The sequence below is a fragment of the Theobroma cacao genome, chromosome 3 (assembly GCF_000208745.1).
Source record: "Theobroma cacao cultivar B97-61/B2 chromosome 3, Criollo_cocoa_genome_V2, whole genome shotgun sequence".
Lineage (NCBI taxonomy): Eukaryota > Viridiplantae > Streptophyta > Magnoliopsida > Malvales > Malvaceae > Theobroma > Theobroma cacao.
The window spans coordinates 22,641,843-22,664,036 of NC_030852.1; the positions used below are offsets into that span (position 1 = coordinate 22,641,843).

At 33.9% G+C, this 22,194-nt stretch overlaps 3 protein-coding genes across 5 annotated transcripts; all 3 read right to left on the reverse strand.

The window, feature by feature from the left end:
* Positions 1,602-7,194, reverse strand: LOC18604785 (myosin-2 heavy chain, non muscle). Of its 3 annotated transcripts, XM_018116687.1 has the most exons (10): positions 7,017-7,194; positions 6,548-6,677; positions 6,038-6,097; positions 5,403-5,505; positions 4,119-4,704; positions 3,543-3,678; positions 3,215-3,382; positions 3,017-3,127; positions 2,233-2,331; positions 1,602-2,158 (listed from the first exon to the last, which is right to left on the reverse strand). In XM_018116687.1, the coding sequence occupies exons 2-8, from the start codon at positions 6,626-6,628 to the stop codon at positions 3,071-3,073; spliced, it is 1,191 nt and encodes a 396-aa protein (XP_017972176.1). In that variant the 5' UTR covers positions 6,629-6,677; positions 7,017-7,194; the 3' UTR covers positions 1,602-2,158; positions 2,233-2,331; positions 3,017-3,070. The 3 variants fall into 3 exon arrangements, with proteins under 3 accessions (XP_017972176.1, XP_017972175.1, XP_017972177.1); XM_018116686.1 differs by lacking the exon at positions 7,017-7,194 and having other exon boundaries at positions 6,548-6,833; XM_018116688.1 differs by lacking the exons at positions 1,602-2,158; positions 2,233-2,331; positions 3,017-3,127; positions 7,017-7,194 and having other exon boundaries at positions 3,309-3,404; positions 6,548-6,837.
* On the reverse strand, positions 7,751-10,383 carry LOC18604786 (zinc finger protein 346). Its single transcript, XM_007037436.2, has 3 exons — positions 9,983-10,383; positions 8,861-9,331; positions 7,751-8,500 (listed from the first exon to the last, which is right to left on the reverse strand). Exons 1-3 carry the CDS (start codon positions 10,250-10,252, stop codon positions 7,946-7,948), a joined length of 1,296 nt encoding a protein of 431 aa, XP_007037498.2. The 5' UTR covers positions 10,253-10,383; the 3' UTR covers positions 7,751-7,945.
* LOC18604787 lies at positions 14,094-17,064 on the reverse strand. The gene has a single exon (XM_007037437.2). It carries the CDS (start codon positions 16,163-16,165, stop codon positions 14,495-14,497), a length of 1,671 nt encoding a protein of 556 aa, XP_007037499.2. The 5' UTR covers positions 16,166-17,064; the 3' UTR covers positions 14,094-14,494.

The window sequence follows — 22,194 nt, forward strand, 5'->3', positions numbered from 1 at the left end:
GAAAATGACTTCTTTCAAAAATAAAAAAATCTTTGATTTTTGTTGAACAATTCAAACATGGAGTTTATGAATTACGATACGCGCACCTTTTTGACCAGAACTACTCGCACTTTGATGATGCTAATTTCCCTTAATTAAACAATCCCACTCTATTCAGGCCGCTATTTCCACTTTAAAATTTATTAACTATTATTTTATAATATATATATATTAAAAATCAAATATAAAATTTTTAAATTCAAATTTTGAAATCGTAATAATATATTTATTAGAACTATTTAATCATAACTCATATAAACCATATTTATTCGATTGATTGAAAACAATGATGTGAATTTTGTTGAAAATTTAAGATTAATTAGAAAATAATAACATACCAAAAATATATATCGAGAAAATTAATTTTTTTATTTTTGGTAAAAATAAATCTCTAATTGAATATATCAAGAAAAAGAAAAAAGAGAACATCCTTTTCCGAGTTATGGGTTTGATAGCAACTGAAATGATGCGCATTAACTGCACGCCAAACCATATAGTTTAGAATAATGTTTAGATTAACAATGCCCTCAAACTCGATCTAACCTATATATTAATTAAAAATAAATGCAATAATAGATCGATTAATTAGATCTTGGCTTAATAATAGATTAAAATTAAAATCTGTTGCTCTCTTCTTTTGTAACTAGGGACAACCAATCTTTTATCTTTTTTTTTTTTTGTTTTTTTCCCCTACTTGAATTGAATTTTGGTCATACCACCTAAGTTTTAATCCAAATGGCAACTCAACAAAAAGTGTGATATAATCATATGGTTAAGTAATGAATGACTTTTATGGTAAGCTCCGGATATGAAGCTTGACGGGTTCTTCCTAGCATATGTAAGGAATTCACAAGTGGGGTTTTCTTTTTCCCTTTTATGATTCCAGAAAATCAAGCTATTGACCTTGACAAGGTCATCCTTGGATTTTCTATTTCTTCTTGGAATTAGGGTATAATCTCTAGCAACAATTTCCAACATAAATTTGTTTACATGATATTCATTCATTCGGATCAACAAAACAATCATATTCCAACATTTTGTTTGATAGTAAATATATGTATTATTTATTTAAAAAATTTAAATTAATATTAATATATTAATTGAAAAAAAAAATATTTTTATGGGTATATGTAAGATGAACATATGATAGAAGAAATTTATATTTATAAAAAAATTAAATTTTTTTATAAATACCCGTTAACCGGATTTATTTAAACAATACAAGTATTATCTATGTATGTATAAGAAAAGATGTATAGGGTATAATTTATTCAATTATTTAGAAAAAAAAAAAAACATGATTTTTGAAAAGCACTCTATCCTATTACATTGTAACCAAATCCATATCTATTTGAATGTATTATTTTGAACATAGTAATCACATCAATTAACATAAAAGACCAAGTTTAAAAAATATAACTATCCAATAATAACCCCATTACATGCTGATGGAAGATTTGGGAAAAGTCCAAGACTGAAACTATCCATTCATCCAACAAAACTCCATCAAGAGATTGGTGACCAAAACAAAATTGGCGAAACTTCTAGGAAAGACAAGTATGTGAAGTTTTGAACTATTTGGCACTCCCTTCACTTTGAAGAAATTACCATATAACTTGGCTCATTCCATGGATTGCGTTCAAATAGTTTTAGGTAACTTGATAAATATGACATTACTCCCAACAAAAGAAAGCGGCTGAGATGGTAAAGCCTTTTCTCTTCTCTTAAGAGCTGAATTCAAATTTATTATAATTCCCCTAATCCAAAGCACAACAATCATCTTTGCTCCTATGACCAAAGTGCAAATGTGTTCAACATTGATGTTTTTAAACGGAAATATAGAGTCCAGACTCTTATCTTTTTTCCCATTGATAACCAATTTCAACACACTGTTCAATCAGATAATCTGCTGCACTATTAGACCCTGGACACAATCAGTGCTTGATCTTACAAGGGGGAGAGAAACTCTATCATGTCCACCATCCTTTTACCCAGATCCGGATGCAATGTTTTCTCTCTATATGTATTGTAAAACTGACAACTTTTCATCACAGAAATTTGTACAAGAAAAATGAAGAAGACCACGCGAATCCAAAAGCTTCAGAACCTCCCAGACCAGCTGCACCAAACAATAAACTACTGCATAATTGCACACCACTTGAAAACACACACACCAAACAATAGTATTTCTACCTTGGGATATTTGGCTGCCTCGTACTGCCATCTTTCCGAGAGCCCTGGTCAATGCAAATCATACACATCTTCCCTGAGGTTAACCATTGGCAGTAGTTTCTGTCGTAATGCAACCAAAACCCAGCACAAAATAATTAGTAGTTATGACAAAAAACTGGTAAAAGAACACAAGTAAACCAGCAAACTTAGGAGACAACTAAATTATTATGCTTGTCAATTGAAACAACCATAATCTTGACACGGCAACTGAAAAGAGCGTGATGGTGTATGACAACACTAGTGGCCTTGATTCTCAGTCCATCCATGGCTACTATATAGTTTCAAATGTTGTGCTAATTACCCTGCAAATTGGGTGAACATTTGGTGGCACTAAGCACCAAACTGAATAAACACCAGTGAATAAATGCATGAAGCACATTTGTTTAAAATGACTTTTGCAGTGCTGTCTTAGAATGGTGAAATGTAATGATTTTATCATGATTTGACCTGAAAAATAAAGCCACAGATAATGTCCAGAAATCAAATACGTAATACTATAATTCTATTGACAGTTACATTAAATAAAGCACCAGGGAAAAGTAACTATAGAGAAGCATGCATGGGGAATAGGTTATCTACATGGAAAATATCTAAAACAGCAACCGAGGTGTAAGAAAGTAGGTGAGTACAAGAATATTAGCATTTGCATTTACATTCATCTAAGACATTGGAACAAGAAAATAAAACAAAAAGCCTAAGGGCAATCTACAGAAAACAAAGAAAAAGATTTCGAAAAGGTACCAACCTTTGACTCAGTTTTTAACTAATGGACATCAAAAATCCTAACTGCAGCCAATCCTTATGATTCATGGAGATGCCTAACAACAGCATCTGATTTTTTAGGCTCTTTTTGAATCTTGACCAAAAAAGGAAGGTAAAACATCAGAATCCAAGTAAAATACATTACTCAGGGACAAAAAGTTGCCTAACATAAGAGTGTTACCTGTGCCTCCAACTCAGCTATTCTCTGTAAAGATGCTTGCTCAATGCAAGCACGGCGCTTGCACTCTTCTTCAAGCAAGCCCATCATCCGGTACCTCAGCTCAGCCATTTCTTGTGCTAAATCCTCTGCTTCTTCCTTTGCTTTCAACTTTTGCTCTCTCAGTTCATCCTAATAACCATTTTCAGATCAACTATATTTAACTTAGCAGTGAAATCTCAAAAACTAGAGAGGACACAAATGGAGCAGACTAAACTCATATTTCACCTTGTCCCCCTCCCACAACACTATAAAGGGTAACTGCAAGTTCTCTTAAGGACATAATTTGTACCTTAAGTTGCTTCACCAGGAGTTCATATTCATTTATCTGATGTGACATGCTTTCATACTGCTCCTTCGAATCAGCATCAGATTCCAGTAGTAATGCCACTTCAGAAAGGAGCGCGCTGAAGAGTTCTTTGCAGCCACTTCAACAGCATTACAAAAATGTTACAAAGAATTAGAGGAATTCATAAAAAATTACCAGATCTTTAGTAGGTACCAAAGAGATGTAGACCAGTATTGTAAGGTATTACCTATCAATTTTAAGAGACAAAACTAAATAAAGCATTTTATGCACAGAACTACTTCAACAAGATCTGAGCCCACCTCAAAAAGATTATATTCATTAGTCTATCAATCCTATATTGCTAAATGATTTAGAACAACCAGACACTTTTAGAAAACAAATCTTTTATCAAGAATATGCCGAATAGGCTTAACAAAAAAGCATATATAAAATGTTCAAGTGCTGAATAAAAGCTTCTTTTGTTTCCCTGCATTATCACACAGTCAAACAACGTTTTTGATCAGACAGGATAGCCGTGTAACTTAGGAAATATATAACAAATTTTAGGTTGCAACGAACCTTATATCTTTTGATATTGTCATCATGCTTTCTTGTTCACCCAAGACAGAATGCATATTGAGCTGTGATCTGTCCTTGCTTTTCAGCCACTCCTTGATCTTCTGACAGAATATCTTAGCATTCTTTTCAGATGTAATAAGCTTTCCTCTTAGCTCTTTATTTTCATCATCTAGCCCTTCAATAATTTTTAGTGCATTCTGAAGCTGAACCTCAAGCTCTTCAATTAAAATATTCATCCTGGACTTTTCTTCCTCAGTTTTCTTAGCTTCAAGGCACACCTGCTCCAAGGCGGTTATATCAAGCTTCATGCTCTCTATTTCACACTGGGACTCCAGTGCCATGGATGAAACTGACTCCTCCAATTTCTCTATGCATAAAGCTGACTGTTGCAACTCTTCTTCTTTGTTCTCTATTTCCTGCATTAGTGACAAGCGATCAGAGTTGGAGCTGTTCAACTCTCCTATCAACCGGTCCACCTTCTCCTGTAAATTTCCCTTGTCTGCTAATTTGATCTCAAGGTCGTGTACATGCTCAGTTAGAAAGTTGACCTCTTCATTCCTTGCACTTAGTTGATCCTGCAAGTAATCTGAAGAATGCCACCATAAGGTTCAGACCATAGAAACAGTAATTTATACTCAAGACAAGCATAGAAGGCAGGATACAGACAATTATTCAATCAGTGCCACAAAGGTTAGACTAAGTATTCAATACATGGTCCAAAGATTAGAGGGGAATCGATTTTAATACCATATACTAATTTGCTATCATACGGTAAAATATTGAGGGAAAAAAATGTGATTATGTTCATGGGAAGATAAAGAAAGAAAAACATAAGCAAATGTGTATTCAGAGAAAAACAAATCTTTTAACCTGCCCTGCCTGTAGTAAAAGGCTAATGTAACCCAGTACAAGACACAGCAATGCAGTATTGTAATAACCCTTTTATAACGGAAGGAATGAAAACAATTATCCCAACCAAATTCTAGAAAAACAAAGAAATGATTAAAAATAAAGGATTGGTGACAGTTTTAGTTCTTATAATAATATTTTTTTCAAATACAAATCCAATTCGTGTAAGCTTAGCTGGAAAATTAAAATGAGAAGAACTTACTCGCATATTTAAAGTGCAAAGAGAAATCTGTATTTTACAAACACCATAACAGTATGTAGAATGGGAGTTATTAACAGAAGCGAATAACCTACTTTCATGTAAAAGGAAAGGCCATTACATAAAATAAGTAAAAGCAACCCTTAGCAATACTGTGAAGAAAATAGAACCATTACCTATTTCTTGAGAACAGTTCTTCAGCTCTCCTTCCAATTTCTTAATATGTTTTTTGTCTTGGACACGAGCTTCTGATAATGACTTCACATGTATTTCTAGACTCTGCACTGAACCAAGTTACAATTAGACTGTACTGAAGGTCAAAATATTCAAACCTTAATTGCTACCTTTTTTGGTTCAGGTTTGAACATTGAAATATTCAAAGGTGCAGCAGAATTTTTCCCGTCATTTTTCTCAACTTCCATAATTCAATCCGTACTAAAATAATGGAGACCCTTATTAATGTCAAACCTACTGTCTTCAGGGTGTTTGTTTATAAATCTTCTATGATGGTCAAGGACTAAAAAGAAGGAAAATTTACTGACCCTGGCAGTTACTTTAGCAGCAGGCTTGCAGGTCAAAATTTGATCATGTTATTAAACAAGATGGAAAATCTAGAGGCAAGAAATTATTAGTAAAGATCTGTATAGATAGCAATTGCAGACTTCAGCATACCCAGAGACTGTTCGTTTACGCTTAATAAATACATACCAGAGATTTAATTTCTTTAAAAAAAAAAATGATGAAAGATTATGAACATTTCAGATAGCATGTTCCAGATGACAGAATAACCAACAGGGCATACAGAAATTACCCTGATTAGTTCAAAGCCCTGAGATTGTGATTCTTTCAACATCTCTTTTTCTTTCCGTAACTGCATATAGAAAGATAAGTAAACAATACAATATTCAACACAAATAGATAAAAAGAATTCATGATTGATAACAAATTAAAAACATCATCATAAGTACAAATACACTGAAAGGATGAATAAATAAAACACCAAACAACCTTCAAAAGCTCAAATATTTGAAGGGTAAAAACTTTCATACATATTTTTTTTTCCATAAAACAACAAAGTAACTAAATGAAGCTTCATTCTCTAACATTAACTGAAAGAAAAGAAAAAGAGGACAGTTCAAGCTGTGCAAGCCACTGCACTAAGCTGTTCATCTAAAGGTTGAAAATTACAGAAACAATAGAAAATACATAAAAACTTACACAACATTTACAAAGATGTTGAAACAAGAAAAAGGGTTATTGGAGAATCCTGAAACTTGAAAGACAAATTTTATTAGTCATTGCAAGAAGGAAAAGAATCTACCTCTCTGCATCTTGTTTCAATCTCTAAGAGTTCTTCAACATTAATAGAGTTGTCTCCTTCACTCTTTGAGCTACTTGACATTTCTAATAATATCAATCAACTCTTCTTATAACCCAAGCATAAACTTTTCCTGTAAGTAAAATAAAAAAAAAAAAAACCTGCATAAAATAGATAAGTGAAATAGGATAGCTTTACAACGTAAATGTCAGGACTCAAAAAAAAAAAGCATTGAAATTTCTCAATTAAATCAAGCGTTTTAGACTTAATAATATATTACACAAACTAAAAAAACCGAAAAATGAAAAAAAAAATAGAAACGGCAGAACCCAGATTAATATGATGAATTTGGTATCAAAAATCAAAAAAAAAAAAAAGAGGGGGGCAAAAGGAAAATTGAAAAGGAGGAGACAACTTTACAAACAATGCAACTGCATATCGGAAAAGGAAAAAGAAATGAGAAAGTTATCACCTTGTGAAAAAATGAGCGGAATCAACGTCTTCTGGTGTTGTGCTCAATGTTGGCGATTTAATCGAAAATAATTTGAATGTGTTCATAAACTTAACATAATGTTGATGGGGTGGCCATGGGCCAGCTCAGCTTTGCAGGAATTACTAGCAATTAAAAGTTCAAATTGGATAGCAGTGTGGGTCGGGTCGGGGTCCACTATTGGTGGGTAGTTCCTTGGCTTTCCTATTTTATTCCCCGCTAGCAAAGCAAACCACCAAAACCCCAACTTTCAATGCCCTAAAATAATCTGGCCCAAAAAGTATAATGACCTATAGGATTTTTTTTCCCCTTTTTTTGGGTACAATTGAGTGGCCAAATTAGATTTAAAGCTAATTTTATTATATTTGGCTGGCCAATTTGGTTAAGTATTGTACTAAATGATTTAAATCCAAAAAATGAGAAAACAAAAACAAAGATTTAATGCCTCCCTTTCTATAAAATTGCATCCTATAGCACTAGAAAGCTACCCACACCCACACTGAAGATGTGGTTGAGCTTAGTCCAATTGGCTCTAAGCAAAGAGGTGGTTGTTTTCCCCATCCTTATCAAAAATAACTTGGCAAACTACCCTACCCTAATCCAACCAATGTTAGCTACAAGTTCAAATAAACCCCTTCCTAGGTATAATAAACACACTCACATGTCGGGATTGACTCTTCTTTAACATATCCTACATGTTAAAAAAAGTTCTGACATCTACATACAGTTCAAAGGTGCATTTCATTGTTCCAAAAAGTTTTTCATTATACACAGTTCAAGATTTACAGCAGATAAAGTAGGAAAAAATTTAAACGAGGATTAAGGCACGGTAGGGAGGCCATGTCGCAAATCACATGAACCACACAATTAATGATCATGAGTAATTTTCCATGCACTCTCCATCTACGTCTTTATGAAGGTATAGTTTGAGGGGTGGCAGTTGATATTCTGGCATCTGCTTGCTTCTTTACCATGGCAGCATGCTTCTGTCCAGTAAGATGATAGTTGAAGACCTTCTGACTATTGCATACCACATTACAGATAGTGCATACTCTAACAGCAGCAGCTGCTGCTCCACCTTCCATAACTTTCCTTTTCTTCATCTCCAAATCCTCTTTGGGTGCCTCAGGCTGTTCTGCCCTCTTCTCTGATTTTTGTACATTATCACTACTGCTATTTTTTGCTACTGGGTTCTCCACTGGTCCAATTACCAGATTTGTTGCACCAGTCGAAGAAGGATCACCAGTGCCATTCTTAGATTTTTCCAATTTCTCCAAGTTCTTCAGGTGTTTTCTACCTGATAAGTGTTTTGCATAGGCATCATTGCTGTTACAGTTGATTTGGCAGACTTCACACCATGCAGATTGATTGACCTTATTTGGCTTCTTGCCTTTACTCCAAAAGTGATCATTAGCTCGGATGGCAGCAAGATAAGGTCCAATCCCATTAACAGCAATTAATCCAGCCTACATGATCGCATACACGTATACGAATCACACTACTTGAACACTTATGAAAATGGAAAGCAGAAATCAAACTTCAAAAGATAACAAATGGATTAATAAAATAGGTCCCGGATTGGGAAAAATAATTAGAAAGAAAACAATTGTCCTAATATGTCGAAACTAGACAAAGCTGAAACTTCTTGCATTTTCTTTAAAAGAAAATTGAACTCGTGAAAAAAGTTAGTACTAGCAGGCGGTAGTGGCAAATAATCTTCACATGCAAATTTTAAAATAATATAAAAGTAATTAGAAAACACTTTGAATTTAATAAATTAAAATAAAGGGCTACATTTTTATTTCTTAGTTTACTAATTAATATACCTGAGCAGCATGTCTTCTCCCAGAAAGGTGTTTGCTGAACACTTCATGGCTATTGCAAGCAACATTGCATATGGTGCATATCCTAACAGAATCAACAGCTGCCCCAGCATTCAAAAGCTTTTGCTTCTTTTTCTCCAACTCCTGACCATTTGCCACACCAGAAGCCCCAACTATCATTTGTCCGCCTACATTGCCAGCTTGGCCAACGATGCTTACATTGTTGATTGTGTTGGAAGTTTCTGGAAATGCTACAGTAGTGAGATTAGTTTTTGCTTGCAAATTCTTCTGATGCTTCTTTCCCATAAGGTGTTTCTCATAAACATCTTTGGTATTGCAGTCAACATTGCAAACCTCACACCACACTGGTTGAAGCAACTGGGTTTCATTTGGTGTGCTTCCTATTACATCATTCGCCAAAGACTGATTCATCCAACTGTTGTTATTAGAGGAATTCAAAGTCTCTACTGACAACTGCAAACCCCAAAATACATAAATAACTCCAAATTACTCAAAGCCATTAATCTATTCCACTAACACAAATAAATAAATTAATAAATAGCAATAGCCAGATAGTTGAGTAAACGCAAATATGTGCAAATATAGATGCATACATGAGCACAAAAATGGGTAATTATATGGTGGTAGCATTTTCAGGATATTACAGACAGAAAACAAAAACTTCATTAACAGAAAGCATTCCTTTGTCACTGAGTATTATAGGAATCATAGCGGATCCAGAACAAAGCACAACCCATTCCGTGATAAGTGAAAAGATCTTGCACATTTACTCAACCGTAGATACTAAGGATACAAATGGAACGACTGATCCCAAATTATTCCAGAATTCATCAGTTTAATAGTCTATGAATGGTTTCCAGTTGGGAAAAAAACTCGAGGCTGGATAGTAGTAAATTTTCGAGGTTGAATTTGAACTCATACTGGCTAATTTACATCTTCAAAAATGATTATTGGTAAAGATTAATGCAAATTAGAACCAAACATATTAATCAAAAAACCCAACAATAAAATCCAAACAAAAAATAAAACATTTACAACAAAAAATCCAAAATTCACATTAATAAATGCAGGAAAAAGAAGAAATTGCACCCAAGAAAAGCTTACAGTAGTATCATATTTAATGGGATCAGCCTGTCTCGTAATCCAACTTTGACCCACATTTGGGTCATGAAATTGAGCATGCGCTTCAAATTCGACATGGGTTAAGGTGAGGTGACCAGAATGGGCATACGGCTCGGTTCCTGGAGGGTACAAGAGTGGCTGAGAGAGAAGGTTGGGTGGTTGAGGAAATGGTAAAAGAGTATTGGGTAAAGAATTTGGAGAGTGAGGGAGGTAAGTGAATGAAGATTGTGGCAGTTGTTGTGATTGGGACATTTACGTGAATTTTGAAGAGAATTTTCAGGTTAGGGTTTTGTTGTGGATTTGTTCGTTGTTGCTTGCTGCCATGGAGTTGAGCGTGGAAATCGGAAGGAGAAGTGGAAGTGCAGGGTAGTGGGCCGGTTGAAGTTGAACCCAATTCTGGTTTTACAATTGCCCCAGCCAATGGTCTCAACTCTCGATTTCATTTCCGCCCAGCCCATTGGGCTGTCAGAAATCTCTTCTTTTTCTTTCTCTTTTTTTTTTTCATAACAAAACCACAATATTTCCATGGTGCTGTAATTGGAATACAAGGATCCACAGCCCATTACTTAAAAATTATTCATTTTTTATCATCATAATTCCTTAAAAAAATTTTAAAACTATTAAAAAACTCAAATAATTTTTTATTTTATTATTAGATTTAATTAAATTTTTATATTGAGCTAAATAAACTTTTATAATTAATGGTCCATTAATTATAATTAATCAAATACTACTTGTCATTTTTTTCACGTAATGCTAAAGCGCACGTGGTTATGTTATAATGAAATATGACGTGACATGTTAGTATAATATGATGACATAATCACATGTTATTATTCATCTTTCATACCATTTTGTTAATCATAAAAATTTATTTAATTATAAATAAATATATAACAGTTTCATTGAACCATAAAAAAAAGTTTATTTAAATTTTTTAAAATAATTTTAAAAAATTGTATATATTATTTTATTTTTTATTTTTATATAAAATTATCGAGCTAATCAAATATATTTTATGAGTGATCGATCTTATGTCCAACTTTTATAATTGAAGAAAGGAACAAACATTTCCCTACTTGAAACAAACTTCAAAGAACGGATCAAAGGGTTGAAAGATTCAAGTGAAAGGAAATGTGACATCAATATACCATTATAATTACAAAAAAGATCAAGGTAAAATACTAAAATTATTGAGCAAATGATTTTTCATGTTTTTATTTATAATATGGTTTCTCATCATAAATTACGACATCAACATGACATAATGATTAAAAATTATTGATAAAATTAATACTAAAATTATAATTTTAAGATAAGATAATAACGACAAAGATAATGTAATGAGATACCAAAGCAAAGTTTAAAGCTATGCAATATGGGATACAAACAGGTTTCAAGTTGAATCAAATTCTTTACTTGTTATACAAAAGATTTCAAGCTCAATTTCAAATTTGAAACCGAATATACATCTTTCGAGATATATAAAGAAGCTTCTTCGATTGGGATGTTTCTCTTACTCACATTTACCGTAAAACCAACTAATATGTTGATTTTATGGTAACTCAACATGAAGATATCTTTGGGTTTACATCATTCTAGAATTACTTTGTTTTTATTAACAGACATGTTAAGCAATGTATGGCCCAAGATGATGTAATTGGATTTTGTTTGATTAATATCTCTTTCCCTATTTACAAAAAACAAATACATTGGACAACTATTTATTTTTAAATTGATACTATTTCCTTACTATGTTGTGACATCAACATGACATAATTTAGAAAAAAAATAATGAAAATATTTGTACTCAACATATATAATTACAAACTAAAGTCATAATAATGTGATAGGATAATGATAATAAAAAAAATGATGACATGACGACAATGACAATACAATGAAAATAAAATAAAAGTACAAATACAGAATATAATAGCAATAGATTAGAAAGATTTCCCAATTGAGCTTATATTTTTATTCACTTATTTTATTTGCTAATGAGTAAAGAATTTGACCTTAAATAATTGAATTTTAAATATTAAATTAACATTATAGTAGTCCATTAATTTGACATAACACCTAAAGAAAAAAAATATAATATTCAAAAAAATCTTTAAACTATTCAACAAAATTCAAATAATTTTTTTATTACGTTCAATCAAATTCTTATATTTTTATTTTGAATTAAATAAATTCATATAATTAATGATTGACTAACTATTATTAATTAAAATGTCAATTGTCATTCTATATCACATAATGCCTATGTGGTGTGTTGATATATTATAATCGATAATGACATAATATGCTGATGTTACATTTTTCACTCTCCATCTACGCCATATCATCAACATGTCAATGCCATGTTGTATAAAAAAAATGATAAGTCAACTATTAATTATAAAAATTTATTTTATTTAAAAAAAAGTAGAAAGATTTGATTGAATGTAATAGAAAAATAAAAAATTATTTAAATTTTCTTAAATACTTGAGAAAGTTTTCAAAGTATTATATAAAAAAATAGAAAAAAAATTGAAAGTGTGATCAACTCAACTCAAGCCCATTGGGCCTCTAAACCACCCAATTTGACATTTGACATTTAAGTAGAAATTGACTTGAATCATCAGACAGCAAAAGCAGTAGGTTAAAGCTTCCAGCTTACTTAGATTAGATCTGCAAAAGCCCAAACTTCATAGCGTGAGTCACACCTTCATAAAAAAGACCCCTGAGAAGAACAAAGCAAAAAGTAGTCCCACAGTATCTTGGACAAGTACAACAATAACTGACTTGACACATGGCATCACGCTTCCTTCCCTCCTTCCTTGTGCTTTTCTTTTTCAATCTTCACTCACACTTTTGTGTGTGTGTGTGTGTGTGTACTAGACCTGTCCTGTCCAAATCCAATAACCTTGATGGAAGCACTTCCTCTTTGGAAAGTTAACTTGAAGACCAAGACAAACTATTAAGAAATTAAGGGGGTAAAAGCTTAACTAGATACAAAATTTTTTCTTGGTGGTAGTTGCTGGTTGGTTCTTTCTACTAATTGACAAAGGAGCACCAACTGCCAGCTGCTACTAAAGCAAAGGGAAACACACACCCAGCCAACTCCATGTTATGTTGTTGCCAGGTCCATGCCGAAATACTAAACTAGTTAAACACTGCAGCTTTGTTAATTTTCAATCTGTGAAAAAGAGTGTGATTGCATGAGCACAATGAATGGAAACAAAGGAAACTTGGTGCATTAGCAGTATCATTGCCCTGCATTATCACCCTGGCATTACCTAAGGGCGGGCGTTGCCTTGGTAGCCAAATAAGGTTGCTGCGGAAGTGCTTTTTACGTCCATAATCCTGAACCTGTAAAGACTGAGCTAGCCAACGTGTGTCTGCTATCGGCCTATGTATTTTAAGCGTAAGTAATATTTCTTAATGGATGGAAGCTCTCAGGTTCATGGTTGTCTGGTACATAAATTTCTGAACGGGAGAAAAGAAAAAGATCGCAGCAATAAATGACCATTCCGGGCAAGTATGTGTGAGATTAGGCCCGTGATCAGCGCAGACCAGTTCTATGTGTTTGAGTCAAATTAAGCTAATGGAAGTTAGGGACAAGTGATTAGACTTTAATTAGTGCATCTAAGAATTGAAGTGAAGTTAGGCTGAATTTGTCTTTGTTAAAACTAGTTGTCATTTGGTTTTCTAATAAATATTGGATACGGAATCTTGGAGTGATATATGCGGTGCATTGTACTGGTATTATCTTGCTGAACAAACTCAGCAAATTGGAGATGTGGTGTGGTCCAATATTCTAATCGATGCTGGGGGGTATAATCATGAAGTTTCTACCCAGCTTAGTCTTTGGACTGAAGACACATAAATTAACAGCACTAGTGTACTGGCTAGTGAGTATGAGAAAGAGAGGAGAAGTGAGATGGGTTGTCATGCTTTTATGGTAGGTGACTAAACAACCACCTTTGAGCTCACATGCCATCCTTGTGTACATTATAAAAATGCTTTTATCTTCCCCCATGACTTCACACACCGATTCAATTTTCAACACCTCACTCATTTCTCCTTTGGTCCCAAGATAAAATAATTGCCCTCAAAAACAGTTGCTTTTCATTGAAAAGTACATTCCAAATGTGACAAGGAGAAGCTTGAAATATTCAATTACAGTTTCCAAGTTTCTAGTCATGAACAGATCAAGGAGCTAGAAAATTTTGCAGCAATAAAGACTTATTCAATGGCCAACAGGACCAAGAAGCCAAAATGAGAATGAGTAGAGAATTGTAAGAACAAAAACAAAAAAACAGTTAACCGGAAACTTGTAAGATTGAAGAATGCCTACTTTAACGATTAACAAGCAGCAGTACCTTGGGTGAATTCTTGAATCTGTAAAGAATGAATAAAATAATATGCAGAAACTTTGTTTGCACTGTACAGTGTACACTCTCGAATCTTTATTGGAAAACCATAGCGATGAAAGGATTTGGAAACTCAGTTAGAAATCAATCCCACTAATGCTTCGTGCTTGTGGCTGCTTCCAACCCACCACGGCTTGAACCCCACATGAGCACTGGTTTCTTCTTCAACAGGAGCAGGCAGATTAAGATCAAGAAAGTCACGAATTTCCGGAATGGGCTTTTGGATTACAATTGCTTGATTTGCTTTTGCCTCAGCGACTAAATGAGATCTCTTGTGACCGCCTAAGGCTTGGCCTGATGGGAAAACCTTGAGACAAATGGGGCACTCATGCCCTTTGCTCTTCTTAACCCCATAGCTTATCTCAGCCTTATCATCACTGTCTGCAGTTAATTGAGCAATGGGAAATTCATTGCCAATTGATTTGACAAGCTTGCTATCTGCTGTTGGGTCGGGAGAGTGTTCAGTTTCAATGCTATTTTCACTGCTGTCAATTCTTGAAGCAAAGCAGCCCTTGATTTTTTTATGGCTAGCTCTATGACCTCCTAGAGCTTGGTAAGAGTGGAAGATCTTGTTACAAGTAGTGCACTCAAACTTGCTTCTCTTATGAGGATCCTTACAAAATTCAGAGTCAAGAACATCAGTTGTCAGTTTGTTCACAGAACCTGATTTCAGTTCAGGATCATAAGAGTATTGTAACTTCCTCCTGCTTGAATTCAACTTACTGGAACCTAGTTGAGCTCGATTTACACCAGTTTGTTTCACTAAATTCCTGCTCAATTCAACTTCAGAATTTTCTGCTCCAAACTGACCATCTAGTTGGGACTTACTGTTTCTTTCATCCTTGACGGACTCATGAACAGAAACTTCATTTTTACTTTTATTCACTCTAATCCCAGTTTTTGACAGCCCAGAAGCACAAAATTCTGCTTGTCCCGCTCCAGCTTGGAAAGTCTCAGAATCCACTGTACCAGATTCTAACTCCTTCTCTTTCTGTTTTTTCAACAACCTAACCTCGTTACCATTACAGCTGGAAGTTTTGATCTCAAATTTGGCTTCCAAAAACACAGAGTTATTATCGGAAGATTCAGCAACAGAATTTAAGCCACCCCAATGACCCACATCTCTAGAAAGCATCATCAAGCTTAGAGCAACCTCTTCTTGTTCTTGCTCGATCTCAGACATGGAAGAGGAAGCATGGTTAGTTAAAGAGAAAGTAGAAGAATTTGCAGTGCCCATGTACCTTGTTCTTCTTTTCGATCTCCTCCCTTTACTAGGAGCAGCAGTTTCATTGTCAGATTGGCTATCCATGACCAGCGTTTTTTTAGCACTAGTCCAAGAATCTTGTTCCTCCAAGCTATTATTGGAAGCTCTTTCTTTCTCTGAATGGCACTTCATGTGACCAAACAATGCTTTCCAAGATTGGAAACCTTTGCCACACTCTTTGCAAACCTTGTCATGAACTAAAGTATCTTCACTTGAATCTGCTAATCTCCATGTCTTCTTGGGGTTCCCTCTGAGGACATAACCACCATTAATCCCAGCATCTAGACCAGCTTCAGTGTTAGCACCACAACCAACGTTATTGACAGAAACAAGCTTTTTCTTGCTGAGCTTGTCATTAGTTTCAGCTGAATTATTGTTGGTAGTCATGTGAGACCTCATATGACCACCCAAGGATCTGCCACAGGAGAAGCTCTTGCTACAAAACTTGCAAACATGCTTGAATTCTTGATCTTCTTCCATTGAAAAGATAATTCACAATTCAATAAAGAAAACACAGATCAGAAGGAAAAAAAAATGAAACTTTAAATCTGGTTAAAGAATTGGAAACAATGCTTCAATTCTTGATCTCATTATACTCAGAAGAAAAGCCAAACGGCGATGAAACAGAGCACTCTAAAAACAAAAATTGTAAGACCCCAGATCAGAAAATTAAGGTAGTAGCTCAAATTTAGTTGCACACATGTTTCAAATGACGGTTTTTGCTGACTAGACAAGAAATTTTCTCAGATGGCATAGAATTCTGCGGAAAGAACAAGATCTGATAGCTGAAAAGAAAGAGGCCTAGCTGAATTAAGTATGCTAGCTAGCTTTTTTTCTCTCTCAATATGGCTTCTTGGGGTAGTTGAGATATGAAGAAAAGATCAAAACTTTGAAGAGGTGGGGGTCTTTGTTGTTGTTGTTACCTTTGTTGCTAATGATGGCGATGAACAAAGCCAAATAAGAAGGAAAAAGAGAATTGTAAGGGAGAGCGAGCGTTTCTTTCTCTCTCTCTGTTAAGTATGTTTTAGTTTTTCTTTCACTTTCTCTCTTTCTCTAAAATTGACTATATTTGGAGGAGAAATCCATGCATGGAAGCAAAGATAAAGAGATAAAGAGAGGTAAAGGGGGGAAGAAAGATAGCAGCACGTGTACTCAACTGAGAATCCTACGCCATCCCCAGACATCCAATGGCTGTGATTCCTCCAGTCGAGCATCCCTATGGTTGAGGAACCTACTAAAACACTAACTGCCCCTAACTATTCTTTCCTTTGTCTTGCTATTAAGGAATTGGCAGCCCCACTCTCTCGCACACACCCCAGCAGCAAGTGAAAGCTTCTGCTCTCCGGCCGTTATTCTTTTTAATTTTGGACTAATTCCATTTTTCGTACTCCATACTAAAAAATGAGTGGTGTATTTCTTTTTTCCATTTCACTGCTATAAAATAAAGATTTTCTCCTGCCAAGGGCATGCATATTTCTTGTACTTTTTTGGGTGTGGTGTATGGTCATTGGGCTTATCAATGACGAGGGTTATCTGGTCATTTCACCTAAGCAAGGTTCATTTGGAGTGATCTGATTGGGTGGTGTGGGACTTGGGAAAGCTGTACTTTGAGAAGATCTCATGACACAATTGAGTACTTCATCTGCTGCTGCTGGAAGCTTGCAGATAATAATTTATCTGCTGTTATGTTGGCATATTTGTAAGCATCCTATTCCCACAAGCCCATTCCTCTTTCTTTATCTCTTTGTTTCAATAATTTTGTATTCTTCTGGAATCAATAATCTTTGCTCCCCTCAAGATCCGTATGTCTCCAGCTAAACTTTCTAGTATGGATCACATAATGTTTAACTTGGGTTTGGAATGATGTAGCTCATCTTTTACTGTAAGACTAATGGAGAAAGTAAAGAAAGAAATCTGGACAGCTTCTTTTAGAAAGAGAGAGAGTCACTTTTGGCTTCATCAGCAGGTAATTTCGTTGAAATATCTGACACCTCCATCAACTAAGCCTGCAACTTGCGAGCATGGTCTTTTAACTACCAAAAAGAAAAGAAAAAATAAAATTTGTGCACATCTTCCTAGGATTGTAAACTGCAAGGAAGATTGCTATTTAACTAAGAGCCTTTGCACATTTATTTTTCTATCTTGCTGTGCATTAAAAATATTTTGGTACCGTTTTGTATGAAAAAAGTGAAAACACATTTTTTGTAATATATTCAATTAAATTATATTACAGTATTTATTTTACAATAAATCATTGTAATATAAGATTGTAATACAGTCATATTACAATCAAGGGATGTAATGTAATTACAGTCTAAAACTAATATAATTATATTACATTAACTCTACAATGTTCTTAAAGATACTTTACTTTTTAAATTTATTATCTTGTTAAAAATATTTTATAATGTTGTAATTAAAATAAAAAATATTAAAATAAAATATATAATATAAAAATTAAAAAATATAAGAAATTAAATTTTATATAATATAGGTAAAAGAAATTAAAATAAAATAAATAATATAAAAAATTATATTAAAAAATAAAAATAAAATATATAAAAAATATAAGTATATTAAACTTGTATTTTAATAAATAAGGGTAATTTTGAAAATTAACATTACATTTTCAACAAAGTACTTGTAAACCAAACACTGCAATATTATCTTCTTTGCATTTTAATCATTATTTTACTTGTATACCAAACACTGTAATGTTATTTTCTCTGCAATCACATTACTTGCAATCATGTTACCTGTAATTACATTACATTGTAAAGTATCAAACGCCACCTTAATTGCAAATAAAGGTGTTATAAATAACAATACAAGAAAAGAAATTTTTATTACCAGTAAAAAAATTTACCCTCGTCCCAACACCTGTAGGCAAAATCTGCCTTTGAAGGATCTGTTTGACTGTTTCACCATTCAGAACTTTATATCCTTGGGTAACACTTCTTCAAGTCAGTGAAGGAATGCCTTGTTCACAAGCCACTTGTACATAAATTGCTTATGGAGGTCAACTTGATTAAATAGTATATATTTGAGGAGTGTGTAGGTAAAATGAACTTGATAAATTAAAATGACTTGTTGATGATTTAAGCCTCTCTAACTTATTGAAACTGGTAAACTAAAAATAAATAATTATCTGCACAAGTTGGGGGGGTACTATATAGTTATGAAGATTAATCTGGTCACACATATATATATATATATATATTTTATGAAGTGTGCCTTTCCTAGCATTGGGATTGCTATATCCCATGAAACACCCAACACAAAAAAAATGAATTAATACAAGCTGTCTGTGATTTCCGAGTGCTTTTGCAATTTTGAAAAACAAAAGGAGGGTTTGGATGTTAGCTCATGTTCAGTATTACATTGTCAGGAATTGTCCGTCCAGCAAGACCAAACGTGAGTGATGATGCCGGCCTTTATTCATGATCAAAAGCCGGCTTTCTTTGCACTAACCTCAACGTGAATGTCTTATTAGCAGCTGATAATCGCATCTTACTCGCCACAACTCCCTTCTTTTGTGCCCTCTTTGCCGGCATTTTAGTACAATGTTTAGCTGTAAACTCGTCTAAAAATCTCTTCTCTCCTAGTTGTTTATGCACTGATAGCTGAGGAGGTGTCAAACACAAAGCCATTAGGGCAAAAAATGGAATATTATTTGCCTTTTGCCACAATAGTATTCTAAACATCATGTGCTTGCACATTATGAATGCCTATGCTGGCCACTGAGTATTTATGCACTATAATGTTTGAGCCAATTATTTTAACTGCTTCGGAATATATATAATTTTCTACTGTCCTTTGGATTCGAACTTGGTTTAAGCAGACAGACTAGTAGATAATAAATATATATATATAGTTATATAGTTATAGGAACCAAATCATTTAATGCAGGTCTGCACATATAATATATGATATTAAAGACCCTCCAAAAAGCATAATCTACCATTTTCCATCAAAACAAAAAGAGGAACTTGTTCTGAACACAACTACACATATCGAAAGATGCACAATTTGTGTATTGCTGCAGTGAATTTGCTGATTGAACATATTTTCCAACAAATGATTACAGATCGATGTAGGCAATTTGCTTTCAAACTCAAAAGTGAAATATGTATTTTATGCTGCTAATTAACCTGCCAGGCATGCATCTGTTCAATTTAATAATTAATGGAAGTTTCGTTTTACTTCAATCTCAGCTTATTTTTCAAGCCAATTTTATTTTTGTTTTCTGGCCATAGTTAAATATACTGTATGCATAAGAAAAATGTTCTAATATAGAAGAAGCTTCAAAGTAATTCACAGAAATGTGTAGTGGTGTTTGGCATATGCTAAATGGCTAGTGGCTGCTGTCTGCAGAAACTTCACTTGAGAGTCAAGAGTGTTGGCCTGCTAGCTTGGTCCTTCAAAAGTGATATGCTCAAATGGACAAGTAGACAACTTCCAAGGAAAGATTTGGCCACTCCTTGTCTTCTGCCATGCCTTACATTTATACATGTAGTATATATATCAGGGTAAGATAAGATGCCCAACTTTGGCTTTATGCTTGATGAAGCTCTTCTCCCTGCTCAGACCATGCATGAGTCATATGACATAATCCTGGAACCAACATTGGTGGGACATTGACCCATAGCATGAGCCCACTAGCCCTATTCCTCTTCTGCTATATCACTCCCAAAATTCCAAACCCATCTAAGCTTTTTCTTTTCTCTTACTCCTCTTCATTCCTTCCTTTGTCACCACTCACCAACCCCAAGATTTTCTTATATTCAATCTATCCACACTACCTTTATACATGCATTCTGTTACTTTTAAGAAACCAATTAAATAAATCCTCTAGCAACAACAAGCTAGATTGAATCAATATGTAAGAATTCTTTGTAGCCTAGTTGGATGGTGCAAATTGTTTTGGCTTGTTACTACAAATTTTTATTGTTAGATAGTATGAGTACGATTCCTTGGATGGATCTCTTAAATATGGAAACAACCCTCTTCAATCCCTTTTTGCCAAGCATGAATTAAAAGACCTCAGCCCTTGAAAGCAAGAAGTGAACCTATACATTCACCAAAAAGGATCAGTATGATAAATAGCTCATGCTAGATCTTAATTAGAATTTGTACATTGCCACTGCATTAAATAATTTCTATACATTACTCTCAACATAAATTTTATTTATATAGGGAAGAGAGATCAGTCAACAATATAAATTGATGTTGGTAAATAACAAAATACTACTACAATGCAAGTTGTTATATAAACTTTATGGAATAGCAAAGCAAAATCTAATAAGGTTGTGCAGCCATTTTCTGCATAAATGAATTTGGTTGGATACAAGAAAATAATGCAAAGAGAAAAAAATAAAAAAGAAAAAGAAGTTAGTTGAGGACATTGCAAAAGGAAAAGATTGATATTGTGGGCATGTGGGTTCTTTCACTACATGAAGCAAAAGCTTTAGAATTGGTTTAGATGTCCTATGACTTTAGTACACAAGGTTTGAGTTACTTTGATTGGTCAGCTAAGCTTCAGCCGACACTCCTCAGTGATTATTAAAATCTTCGGAAATGATTATAAATTAAGTTGCACCTGTAATAAGCATGCTAAGGCTTTAATCAAATCATAGGTACAAGGCTTGCCGGTTGGGGCATTCTAACCCAACTGCTTTAGTGACAAGTCAAATAACTGCTTAGCTAGCTTCCCCCCACAAATAAAAATTAATATGGGAAAAAGTGTAAAAGGAAATTGCGTGGTAAAGTTGCTGAGAATCTTCTCCTTAGGCGGCCTTTCACTTTGTGAAACTTTTCTGTTAACACCTAATTACTATATATAATCTGAATTCAAAGTTTATATGCTAATTAACGTCAAATAACAAAATTGTTTAAGTCGTTATGTGAAAGAATTGAAATTTTTTTTTTTTTGTTTTAATGCTTTACGTATGGAGTTTTACGAGTCTCTTGAACTATATATATATATAATTGGAGACAGTTTTTTCATATTATTTTATTTTGATGATTCAAGATGAAATTTAATATATATATTTATGAATGTAGATATGTATGTATGTATATATGAGTTAGTTACGTGTATATGTGGAGTCGTCGCTTTTTATACATATGGCCTAATTAATGATAAAGGTGCATGTGTGTGGCTTGATATGAGTAATAATGGTGCATGTGGTTATAGTGAGGAAGCTAAGGTCCTCCCTCACCAGCAATTCTTAGGGCATACTCAAGAGAGTCGATGAATTTCTGTTGAGTGATGAACCTTTAAGAAGCTTTGAAAGAGCTAATTAAATGTTATGTAGGACCACCTAGCTAGTCTCCGGATGGAAGGAAGGGGCAGTTTGGAGTAAGCACACTGCCTTTTTTTTTTTTTTTTTTATTGTTTTCTTCGTCTTTTCTTAATTACTATAACTAAGCAAAGAGGTCTTTTTATTGCTTAGCTGCTTATATATATATATATAATCCTCTTATCCAACGCCACATGTGGGCGTTTT